Here is a 12,313-nt window from a genome sequence, read left to right on the forward strand (position 1 = left end):
GTTTTTGTTCGAGGTGGTGCTAAATGGACAGCTACTTGGATCCTATGTTGTGCGTCTCTTAGAACGTTACAATTAATACATTCCTTGAAGATAAATGTGAAATCTAAACAATAGCCAAATGTAAGGAAATTACCTAATTAAAGTTTATCTGTAAAAAAATGGTGTATCTCTCCACTCAAGGCATAACTTCATGGCAAATAAAAAAACACAGAATGTCTCTCTTTTCATCCTTTCATTTCTAGATACTTTAGGCAGTATAGGGATAGGCTATGCCATTAATTTCAAGTTCTTTATAGATAGTTCATATTCTCAGTGCATATATGGGCTGTACAATTGCCTTTTATAAATGTTTGGATGTGACTATAGACCGGTAGATTTTTGATGTATTTCAAATGTTGGTGTGATTTCATTTAAAACATAAAAGTATCATCCCATAAATGTATTTACAGAGGGGCAACTATTTTTAAGCAGGCGAGTTCCACGGACGTCATTCCTCAAGCTGAAAGGATACAGCCCAACCCTACAGGGATTAATGTCATTGCACTTGCATGTCGTATATTTAGTAAATTCTCCAGATTGGAAACGATTAAATAAATATAAACGTTAAAATGCCCTTGTTTGAAGGGTTGGGGAGTGGAGGGGAGAAAACTGCAGTAGTCATTGATTTAGGAGCAGCCTACACAAAGTGAGTATTTAGCTAGCTAGCTATGTTGTTAGCTAGCATAGCTAACTTTGGCTAGCTGACTACGTTATCTACTGTTAGCAACATTGGCCACTGGCAGTTATAACTGCTAAGTAATGAACATCAATCAGAGGTTTCATGGATTTAAGTAAATATAGACCGAGTGTCCACTGTTTAAAGCACGTTATTTAGTTAGCCAAAATGTGTTAGTAATATGCTATTGCTGAAAAAGGGCTAGCAATGATGTTTAACGTTAGCAAGCTATCTGGCGAACAGCAGCAGTATGGCGCCCGGGGCAGGTCATATGAGAAACAGATGAGACCCTCAATGACAACTCTGCTTCTGTTTCTGTACTGTATATTGACACGCACTAAGGCCTTTTGTCAATGAATGTGGACTCAATGAGTATTGACACTGTCTGACAAGTGCCAATGATTTCACCCACCAAACTAAATGGTTTTGTATGATGATGCAGATGTGGCTTTGCTGGAGAGACGGGCCCCAGGTTCATCATTCCCAGCGAGATCCAGAAGCCTGGACAACAACAGGTGAGTTAGTTACTGAGCGAATGACTAGTGCTATTTAACTTATTGACAGACCATGATAAAATGGACAACCTTGACCTATAACCATTACTGACGGTGTGTGTCTTCTGTCACAGTCTATCAAAGTAGTTCAGTACAACATCAACACAGAGGAGCTCTACTCCAACCTCAAGGAGTTCATCCACATGCTCTACTTCAGGTGAGGCTCTTTTGACGAAGTAGTGTGTGCAATGACTGACACATGGATAGAGAGAACCTGAAAGTATCCATGGGGAAGAAGCCATTTTGGAGATGCAGCCCAGGTCATAACAACATGGATGATTGAGTGACTGTGTAGTCTAGAATAAATGTCTGTGTCTACTCCCCTCCTGCCCCGCCCAGGCATCTGCTGGTGAACCCTCGTGACCGGAGAGTGGTGATCATCGAGTCAATCCTCTGCCCCTCCCACTTCAGAGAAACTCTCACCAAGGTCTTCTTCAAACAGTTTGAGGTACTGTCTGAGACCACTGATCTACAGTTGAAGTCAGAAGTTTACATACACTTAGGTTGGAATCATTAAAACTCGTTTTTCAACCACTCCACAAATGTCTTGTTAAAAAACTATAGTTTTGGCAAGTCGGTTAGGACATCTGCTGTGTGCATGACACAAGTCATTTTTCCAACAATTGTTTACAGACAAATTATTTCACTTATAATTCACTGTATCACAATTACAGTGGGTCAGAAGTTTACATACACTAAGTTGATTGTGCCTTTAAACAGCATGGAAAATTCCAGAAAATGATGTCATGGCTTTAGAAGCTTCTGATAGGCTAATTAACATCATTTGAGTCAATTGGAGGTGTACCTGTGGCTGTATTTCAAGTCCTACCTTCAAACTCAGTGCCTCTTTGCTTGACATCATGGGAAAATCTAAAGAAATCAGCCAAGACCTCTATGGAAAAAATTGTAGACCTCCACAAGTCTGGTTCATCCTTGGGAGCAATTTCTAAACGTCTTAAGGTACCGCGTTCATCTGTACAAACAATAGTACGCAAGTATAAACTAGAGGTCGACCGATTATGATTTTTCAACGCCGATACCGATTATTGGGGGACCAAAAAAAGCAGATACCGATTAATCTGCAATTTTTTATATATATATATATATATTTGTAATGTTAGGTTCTTATTTTTCAGAGTAAATGACCCACGGACACTAGAGAAGCTTTAACCAAGTTACATTTTTCCCAAAGGTTCTGTACAGCTGTAATCAGACAGCAAAACATTTCTCTCCATTGATTATATACATCCTACTTAAGACACTCCCTCTCTCCAGTCCTTAGTTTATGCCCAAGAGAAAGAAGCTAACCAGATACTAACCCTGATTACTCCTTTAAGGGGAACTGACCTCACCTGACCTCAACCCCTCCTTCACCTAATCCACAGATATCCATCTGTCTTCCCTATATCAACACATCGCTCTCCTCTCCTCCATCGAACACATTCCAAAGCCTTCTGGCTTTTTACAGAGAACCCTTAACTTCTGACACTAAACCCATTCTCTTCCACTCTTCCTATCCAAGGCTTCTTCTCTATCATTTATTTAATATCTCAATGTTCAAAGTTTAGCCGATTCCAACAGTAATAATGACAATTACAACAATTCTGACTGAACACTTATTTTAACTTAATATAATACATCAATAAAATCAATTTAGTCTCAAATAAATAATGAAAAATGTTCAATTTGGTTTAAATAATGCAAAAACAAAGTGTTGGAGAAGAAAGTAAAAGTGCAATATGTGCCATGTAAAAAAGCTAACTTTTAAGTTCCTTGCTCAGAATATGAGAACATATGAAAGCTGGTGGTTCCTTTTAACATGAGATTTCAATATTCCCAGGTAAGAAGTTTTAGGTTGTAGTTATTATAGGACTGTTTCTCTCAATACCATTTGTATCTCATATACCTTTGACTATTGGATGTTCAAATAGGTACTGTAATGAAACAGGCAGGGAGCAGGTCTCGAACCCTCGACCTTCTAGCCCGAGGTCCGGCGCGCTATCGACTGTGCCGCAAAAGCATGCTCGTGCGGCAGAGTCGATTTCCGCGCTTATAAACCCAGGGTCGTTACACTACTCCCTCCTTGTGCTAGCTTGCGACTCTACGTCTTACAGGAACTAGCTCACCGGCCAAGCACACGCACTGTCGTGGATGCAAGGTTCGATCACTTCTGACACCAATGTAATGAAACAGGTAGGGAGCAGGTCTCGAACCCTCGACCTTCTAGCCCGAGGTCCGGCGCACTATCGTGCTCGTGCGGCAGAGTCGATTTCCGCGCTTATAAACCCAGGGTCGTTACAGTACTTTAGTATTGCCAGCCTAATCTTGGGAGTTGATATTCTTCAAGTCATAAACAGCGCAATGCTTGAATCACAGCTAAGAGCAGCTGGCAAATGCAGGAAAGTGCTGTTTGAATGAATGCTTACGAGCCTGCTGCTGCCTACCACCGCTCAGTCAGACTGCTCTATCAAATCATAGACTTAATTATAATATAATGACACAGAAATACGAGCCTTAGGTCATTAATATGGTCAAATGCGGAAACTATCATTTCGAAAACAAAACGTTTGTTCTTGCAGTGAAATACGGAACCGTTCCGTATTTTATCTAACGGGTGGCATCCATAAGTCTAAATATTGCTGTTACATTGCACAACCTTCAATGTTATGTCATAATTATGTACAATTCTGGCAAATTAATTACGGTCTTTGTTAGGAAGAAATGGTCTTCACAGTTCGCAACGAGCCAGGCGGCCCAAACTGCTGCATATACCCTGACTCTGCTTGCACAGAACGCAAGAGAAGTGACACAATTTCCCTAGTTAAAAGAAATTCATGTTAGCAGGCAATATTAACTAAATATGCAAGTTTAAAAATATATACTTGTGTATTGATTTTAAGAAAGGCATTGATGTTTATGGTTAGGTACACATTGGTGCAACGACAGTGCTTTTTTCACGAATGCGCTTGTTAAATCAACCGTTTGGCGAAGTAGGCTGTGATTGAATGTTAAATTAACAGGCACCGCATCGATTATATGCAACGCAGGACAAGCTAGATAAACTAGTAATGTCATCAATGTGTAGTTAACTAGTGATTATGTTAAGATTGATTGTTTTTTATAAGATAAGTTTAATGCTAGCTAGCACCTTACCTTGGCTCCTTGCTGCACTCGCATAACAGGTAGTCAGCCTGCCACGCAGTCTCCTCGTTAAGTGCAATGTAATCGGCCATAATCGGTGTCCAAAAATGCAGATTACCGATTGTTATGAAAACTTGAAATCGGCCCTAATTAATCGTCCATTCCGATTAATCAGTCGACCTTTAGTATAAACACCATGGGACCACGCAGCCGTCATACCGCTCAGGAAGGAGACGTGTTCTGTCTCCTAGAGCTGAGTGAACTTTGGAGCAAAAGTGCAAATCAATCCCAGAACAACAGCAAAGGACCTTGTGAAGATGCTGGAGGAAACGGATACAAAAGTATCTATATCCACAGTAAAACGAGGCCTATATCGACATAACCTGAAAGGCAGCTCAGCAAGGAAGAAGCCACTGCTCTAAAACCGCCATAAAAAAAGCCAGACTATGGGTTGCAACTGCACATGGGGACAAAGATTGTACTTTTTGGAGAAATGTCCTCTGGTCTGATGAAAGAAAAATAGAACTGTTTGGCCATAATGACCATCGTTATGTTTGGAGGATAAAGGGGGACGCTTGCAAGCCGAAGAACACCATCCCAACCATGAAGCATGGTGGTGGCAGCATCATGTTGTGGGGGTTCTTTGCTGCAGGAGGGACTGGTGCACTTCACAAAATAGATGGCATCATGAGGGAGGAAAATTATGTGGATATATTGAAGCAACATCTCAAGACATCAGTCAGGAAGTTAATGGTTGGTCGCAAATGGGTCTTCCAAATGGACAATGACCCCAAGCATACTTCCAAAGTTGTGGCAAAATGGCTTAAGGACAACAAAGTCAAGGTATTGGAGTGGCCATCACAAAGCCCTGACCTCAATCCTATAGAAAATATGTGGGCAGAAGTGAAAAAGTGTGTGCGAGCAAGGAGACCTACAAACCTGACTTAGTTACACCAGCTCTGTCAGGAGGAATGGGCCAAAATTCACCCAACTTATTGTGGGAAGCTTGCGGAAGGCTACCTGAACTGTTTGACCCAAGTTAAACAATTTAAAGGCAATGCTACCAAATACTAATTGAGTGTATGTCAACTTCTGACCCACTGGGAATGTGATGAAATAAATAAATGCTGAAATAAATAATTCTCTCCACTAATATTCTGACATTTCATATTCAGAAAATAAAGTGGTGATCCTAACTGACCTAAGACAGGGAATTTTTACTAGGATTAAATATCAGGAATTGTGAAAGACTGAGTTTAGATGTATTTGGCTAAGGTGTATGTAAACTTCCGACTTCAACTGTATATATCTTGAACCACTTTGCCGGAGGCAGGTGATTGCTGATGTAATGAACCTGGTACAAAAACCCTATCCACCCTGACTAGATAGGTGTAAGCAAAATGGTGAATGCAATGCTCCCCTAAGCCAATTGAGAAGCTAGATGGAGCCATCTCCATATTGCTCACTCCTAACAGTAGTCTTACCCATGATGCATCTGTGTTTCCAAGGTGCCCTCGGTGCTGTTTGCCCCCAGCCACCTCATGGCCATAATGTCTCTGGGAATCAACTCAGGCCTGGTGATGGACTGTGGCTACACGGAGACACTGGTGCTGCCTGTGTATGAGTGCATCCCCATCCTGCCAGCCTGGGAAGCTCTGCCTTTGGGTGGAAAGGCCATTCATAAGTAAGTAGTGTGCGTGTGTGTTTTTTAGTTTTTTTTGATGGCGTAATCATGTGAAGTATGTCGGCGTATGTGTTACTTTGCTTGCCTCACATACTAAACTTCAGGGAAACAACCTGTTGTTCACCTCTTGAGAACTGTGCTTTTCAAGCCGTAGTTTCTTGTTTTGCCGGCCTTGACAGAATGAAGTGTATCAAGGTGTGTGCTTTCAGAGGTACTTGTCCCCCTTTGTTCTATGTGGCTGTGTGTTTTCTACCCTTCAGGGAGTTGGATGGGCTCCTGGTGGAACAGTGTACAGTAGACTCAGACTCCAGTACTGGACAGAGTCTGCCTACAGTCATTGGTAAGAACCCCACATCAGAAACCTACTTGTCAATAACACCAGCAACTTACCTCACAACTGACGCAGTGCTTTGTCATTGTATAAACTGTGTTAGTTTGCTACCACCGTGGATCCTCTTGTGGCTTTACCTTGCGTTGTGAATAGCTGTTGTTGACAATCTTGTTTGTTCATTTTTCAAATTGAGTTTCATGGTGATGCTGGTGTTCCGTTGTTATAAGAAAGGAATGAAAGTTATAATCGCTCTCCGGGTGAATCAATCATGCAGCATTTTGTATTCAGAAGTCCTTGTTATGGCGTGATGTGAAAGGAAGGCGAGACCCGCTATTTCTCTCTTTTGAATTATGTATATACACATGGCCTTCTTTCTCTCCTTCTGTACTGCATCCTGGGGGTTCTGTTCTGTTCCGTTCTGAGAGTGAATCATCACGAAGAGCAGCAGTAGCTCTCTAGCTAGCTGACACAGGGCTAGGCAGTTCGGATAGGCATCAATAATTAAAACAGGCATAGCGTAAACCGCCTCGCTCTCTGCACTACTGAACCACACCACTGCAGAACCACGGCAGTGTGTTACAGTCAAATGAATAACGTAGACTATGCATTGGTTCGACTGTTATGAATGCATACATTAAACTGTAGCACACAGATCTGGAGCAGGTAAAAGGTATATATCAAATTGGGACTAGTAAACTGCTCTGCACTTATCAAGAGTGGATACTCTCTTCACTTTCTCCATAATTCCTAAACCCATGAGTGCGCCTCCGTAGTCGATTGCGGTTTCCGCTCCTTGTCTCAGATGCACCCCCCATGGCGTGCCCCGTTCGATTGCAACGAGACTCAATCGTTTAGTACAGTAGCAGAAGCATTGACGTGAAATTAAGGGCTCTGTGAGGTTTGTGTTGAAGGAAGGCTAAGTGGGTCATAGAAAAAGAAGTCACTTTCTTTTCATCCTGTCTTTCTTTCCCAGGCTCCATCCCAGAGGAGGTTGTAGAGGATATCAAGGGTATGTTCAAAAGAGACTGAAACCACATTTTTTTTATTGCCTTCATACAGACAAAACAGACAATGCTGGGACGGGATTCCTGTTTGGCAGTTAAATGAAATGGATTTTGCTACAAAGGGCAGCTAAAGGGAAAATATTTTCAAACACCCCATTCATGTATGTTGGTGGTGTTGGTGCTACTATATTCACGTAGACCCTCTAATGCTGTTTGTCTTGTTGTCCAGTCAGGACCTGTTTCATCAGTGACCTACAGAGAGGCCTGAAGATCCAGGAGGCCAAGTTTAACCTGGGCGGCACGGCTGAGGTCAGTGATCTTTGACCCCCAAAACTGGGCAGTCAGTCATGACTATGTTTGGATTGTGTCCGGTATTTCAAAGAGTAGTTATTGCTGTGTTCTTCCAATAAATGCCTTTCATTAAAGTTGGTGTGGTGAGTATTATAGTGAGTATTATAGTCCAGTGCATTTGAGGCCCTCACATCCATGTTCTTCCCCTTGTAGCGTCCAACACCACCCCCTGATGTTGATTACCCATTGGATGGGGAGAAGATTCTGCATATTAAGGGACCAATCAGGTAGCTGTTTGTCCTCTGGTCCCCCCCACCCCCCTGAATAGCTGTTACGCTCTACTAACACTAGCAATGTGGGAAACTATGGAAAATATCCTCAAATATGGAACATATCCTCAACTGACTACAAGTAATGATACAATGACAAGACACGGCAAATGGGTTGTCCATTTCATTCATGTCCAGTGCACTTCCAAACCTAGATATTTGGTTCTGTGTCTCCTCTTTAATATCTGGGTCACCTTCTATTATTGAATCTGGGCTGTCTCTGCAAGGTCATTCATCACGAGTGTCTGTCTGCTCTTCTCAGCAGCGGCTAATGAAACGCTGCAATTTCCCCTTGGGGTCCCAAAAATGTTTATTGAATTGAAATAAGGGTTGTTATTGCAGGGACTCTTTGAGTGACGTGATGGTTCTGTTTTGTAAGGAATCGTAATACAATTCAGATTTATTGCAGGGACTCTGTGATGGAGATGCTGTTTGAGCAGGACAACGAGGAGAAGAGTGTGGCCTCTCTGGTGCTTGACGCTCTGGTCAAGGTAACATTTGTATTGGTTTCTTTCTGCTCGAACAGCAAAGAGATGAGATGCTGCCGAAATATGTGGGTACTGAATTTGTAAGTTGCAACACTGTCTTCATCAGTAATTACTGCACAATGTTGCGTCGGTCACAACGGCCTTTCATCAGACATCTGCGTCTTCTAATTAAAATCAGCCATTCCATAATTCCTTCCTTCCTTATTTTCCATTTTGTGATGAAGAACGCTTCCCCCTGAAACGTACGAGAGACTTACTTTAACCCTGTTACCATAGCAACACTTCCAGACTCTGGTTCACCGAGGTGAAATCGGCTTGGTTCCTTTGAGAGGAGCCTGATCAGGCCAACGACAGACCATTAATCTCAATAGGCAGTGCAGCCTCCATTACTCTTGCTGCTGGCCCAGTGCTTGTGCTGCACTCACTCTGTAAGCACAGTACCATAAGCACTCGTTGGTCTCAGTGGACTAGTTTGACAGGCAGTCGCAGGAAGCTAGTTAACAGTCCACTCCACTTCTCTGCAGTTTACAATGTCAATGAGGTTTCTCTCCTGAGAGACCAGCACTTCTGTCCTGCTCGGGAGTAACAGGGCGGCAGGGAAGTCAGAAACCTGAACCTCGTTTATCATGCTCATGTCCAGGTGAGCCTATGTCAGCATTTATAAACTTGCGTGACCATTTTCCTCTCTAATTTCAGTACATGCGTACATTACGGACATACTGCATGGATGCTGAACTACTTCTACCTGGCTAGTCAGAGTCTTGTTCCTCTCTAGGTTTCTTCCCACCCAGGCCCTAAAGAGTTTTTCTTGCCACTGCTGCCTCTGCTTGGCACAGTTTGCTGTGAAGCACTTAGCAAGTACAACTGATTTAGTGGCGCGGAAATGAACTAAATTTGAATGATTTGATTCATTGAAACATTTCTGATCATGTTTAAAACAAAATCTTATTTAACCTCCATTTCTGTCCCATAGACATTAATAACAAGCCTGGGAGTTTAATTCCAGCTTGCTGTTAATTTTGTGAACAGGACATTTGTGAAAATATGACTGATTTGATACATTTGTAACCACTTGTGTGTTTCCATCTGAATAACCCCCTTAGTGTCCCATCGACACTCGTAAGGCTCTGTCTGAGAACCTGGTGATCATCGGGGGCACGGCCATGCTGCCTGGCTTCCTGCACCGGCTCCTGGCTGAGATACGCCTCCTGGTGGAGAAACCCAAGTACCGCGACGCCCTGGCCACCAAGAGCTTCAGGCTGCACAGTCCTCCAGCCAAACCCAACTGCACCGCATGGCTTGGAGGTGAGACACAGATTAGTCTGATAACCAGCCTTGACACTGTAGAGCTGTATGGATCCGATGGGTGTAGGAATACAATAGTAGCTTAGCTGCGAGGTGATTGATACTACAGCTAGTGGCCATGAGTTAGAGATCAACCTGCCCCCCCCCCCCCCAGACTGATTAGGTCTAAACCAGCTGTGAATAACCCTGTGTCTCCTGCTTTCCTCTCCCTGTGTAGGAGCAATATTTGGAGCACTGCAGGACATCCTGGGTAGCCGCTCCGTGTCCCGTGACTACTATAACCAGACAGGCCGTATCCCTGACTGGTGCTGTCTCAGCTCCCCACCCCCAGAATCAGTATATGATGCAGGGAAGACCCCACCACCGCTCATGAAGAGAGCCTTCTCCACTGAGAAATAAACCACCAGATCAGACAGTGTCTACTTCTAGTCTGCATCTGCTATCTATGTCATCCTGTACCCTAAATAGTACACTACTTTGGGCCCTGGTCCTGGGCAAAATGGTGCCATTTCGGACGTAGTCCACACTAGACACGACAAACTCATCCCAGACATAAAAAGTTAGACCTACCAGATGTTATAGGTACGTCTCAATAGTCTATCGTGGCTTCCTCTAATGCTCCCGAGTGGCGCAGCGGTCTAAGACACTGCATCTCAGTGCTAGAGGAGTCACTACAGACCCTGGATCGATTCCAGGCTTTATCACAACCGGCCGTAATTGGGAGTCCCATAGGGCCGGGGTAGGCCGTCATTGTAAATAAGAATTTGTTCTTAACTGACTTGCCTAGTTAAATAAAGGTTGAAATAAAAAATAAAAAAATGCCCTTCCCCTCATCTGCACTGAACAGAATTGGTGGTGGTGAGAGCAGTATGGAAAAATCCTGCGACAATGGAGACAAGGCCATGAAGTCACGGTAGACTATGGAGATGCACCCAGCATCTCAACCCCCAGACGGCTGTGGGTTATGGGGGTTGTAGTTTTAGTTCTGTCCGCCTTTATGTGCCTGTTCTTGTTCTGTAAGACTCCTCCTGACCTATGCCACACTGCCATCCAGACTCTGCTCACTCTTATCGCTAAGCTACAGCTCACTGATACGGTAGTCAGCATTTTATATGAGAGAACTGTGCTGTGGCCATGGATTCAGAGGTCACGTAGATCAGTTCCTGGCCCAGATCCTTGTAAACAAGGCGGTCTTGATTTGTGGCCATGTGTTGACCTCCCCTTGAGGCAGAAGTGTTGGTTTGACTCTGCCGAACTGATGCGTTTCATGTTAAAACATGCTGTTGAGCTGCATTTGGAACCTGTCAGTAAGAAAATGTACTGTAGGTGAACCAGATGCATTGCAGTTCAGTATTCAAATGTTGCTTTGTCAAGTTGCTCTTTATGTAGTCACTGTGACTGCTACCCCAGGCATTGTTTTTCAGCAAATATGAAGTGTTTTATTAGCCATGTATTTATTGTTTCTTCTTTGCCATGTAAAACATTGCAATATCCGTTTCAATCTCCCAAGAGCTCATATCTGTAATGCGTCAACTCAAATACCGTTAAATAAACATTCCTGAAACGTTCACACTGTTGCCCGTATCCTTTTCCTTAGTGTTGTCTTTCCCGTCTTGTCTGTTGATGTCGCTCTGCCCCCTCAGTCTTTCATGAGACTTCTTTCTCACTCTTCGAGTGATGTTTCACACTGATATTCCCACAGCTTGCTTCACTGTTAAAACGCATACTGGAGAACATGAATAATATTCGGTCTTTAAGGATGTGAGGAGACAGCAGTCAGGGGTATTGTTTGAAGCTAGATTAGGGGTATTTCCTAGCCTCTTCTAAAGTAACGAACACCAGGCCAAAGTAATCCTCATGAAGTGCCGGGTACTGCTAATACTGTGTGACAGTAGTGAGTCTGGCAAGCAAACACCAAGTGGCTTTGACTCTTTTTCTGTCAAAGACCGACAGATAAACATTTTAAGGTCTTCATCGTTTTCGGGTTGATTTGTTACGCTGCAAAACTATGGGACCATAATGCACCAAGTCACTGACACCATTGTGCGGGCGTCTATTCATTATTTCATGAGTTTCTTTTTTTAAACCTAGCACCTGCAAGTCATTGGATGTGCTTACACTACGTTTGAAACATGAATGATCTATTTCTGGTATGAAAAAAGGACAGCACCATCATCGCGTATGATTGTGTGCAATACATGCAATGTGACTGTTTTTGATTCAAGGTTCTCTATCCTCCTGCATTCATATCAGCTTACACATACACACACACTCCCGAGTTCCACAATGATGTGCAATCATATTGCCGAGATCCCTTTGTGCCTGTGTTTGACTGTATCATTAAATCAACCCTGAACGTACCTGTCTGATCAGGTTTGGTCATTCTAGTTGATTATAGATCCCATATGGGCATTGGGATCCATATACTGTCTGGGGAAAATGAAATCTAACACTAAAATGTTCAGGATTTG

General features: G+C 43.1%; 1 protein-coding gene across 1 annotated transcript; it reads left to right on the forward strand.

The window, feature by feature from the left end:
* The first annotated feature begins 489 nt into the window (after nucleotides 1-489).
* Nucleotides 490-11,410, forward strand: LOC139556593 (actin-related protein 10-like). The gene is made up of 12 exons (XM_071370731.1): nucleotides 490-685; nucleotides 1,158-1,230; nucleotides 1,344-1,426; nucleotides 1,609-1,717; nucleotides 5,919-6,094; nucleotides 6,355-6,434; nucleotides 7,399-7,434; nucleotides 7,659-7,738; nucleotides 7,934-8,007; nucleotides 8,459-8,540; nucleotides 9,641-9,842; nucleotides 10,060-11,410. Exons 1-12 carry the CDS (start codon nucleotides 609-611, stop codon nucleotides 10,239-10,241), a joined length of 1,254 nt encoding a protein of 417 aa, XP_071226832.1. The 5' UTR covers nucleotides 490-608; the 3' UTR covers nucleotides 10,242-11,410.
* Nucleotides 11,411-12,313: the final 903 nt, after the last annotated feature.

The sequence above is a fragment of the Salvelinus alpinus genome, chromosome 27 (assembly GCF_045679555.1).
Source record: "Salvelinus alpinus chromosome 27, SLU_Salpinus.1, whole genome shotgun sequence".
Classification (NCBI taxonomy): domain Eukaryota; kingdom Metazoa; phylum Chordata; class Actinopteri; order Salmoniformes; family Salmonidae; genus Salvelinus; species Salvelinus alpinus.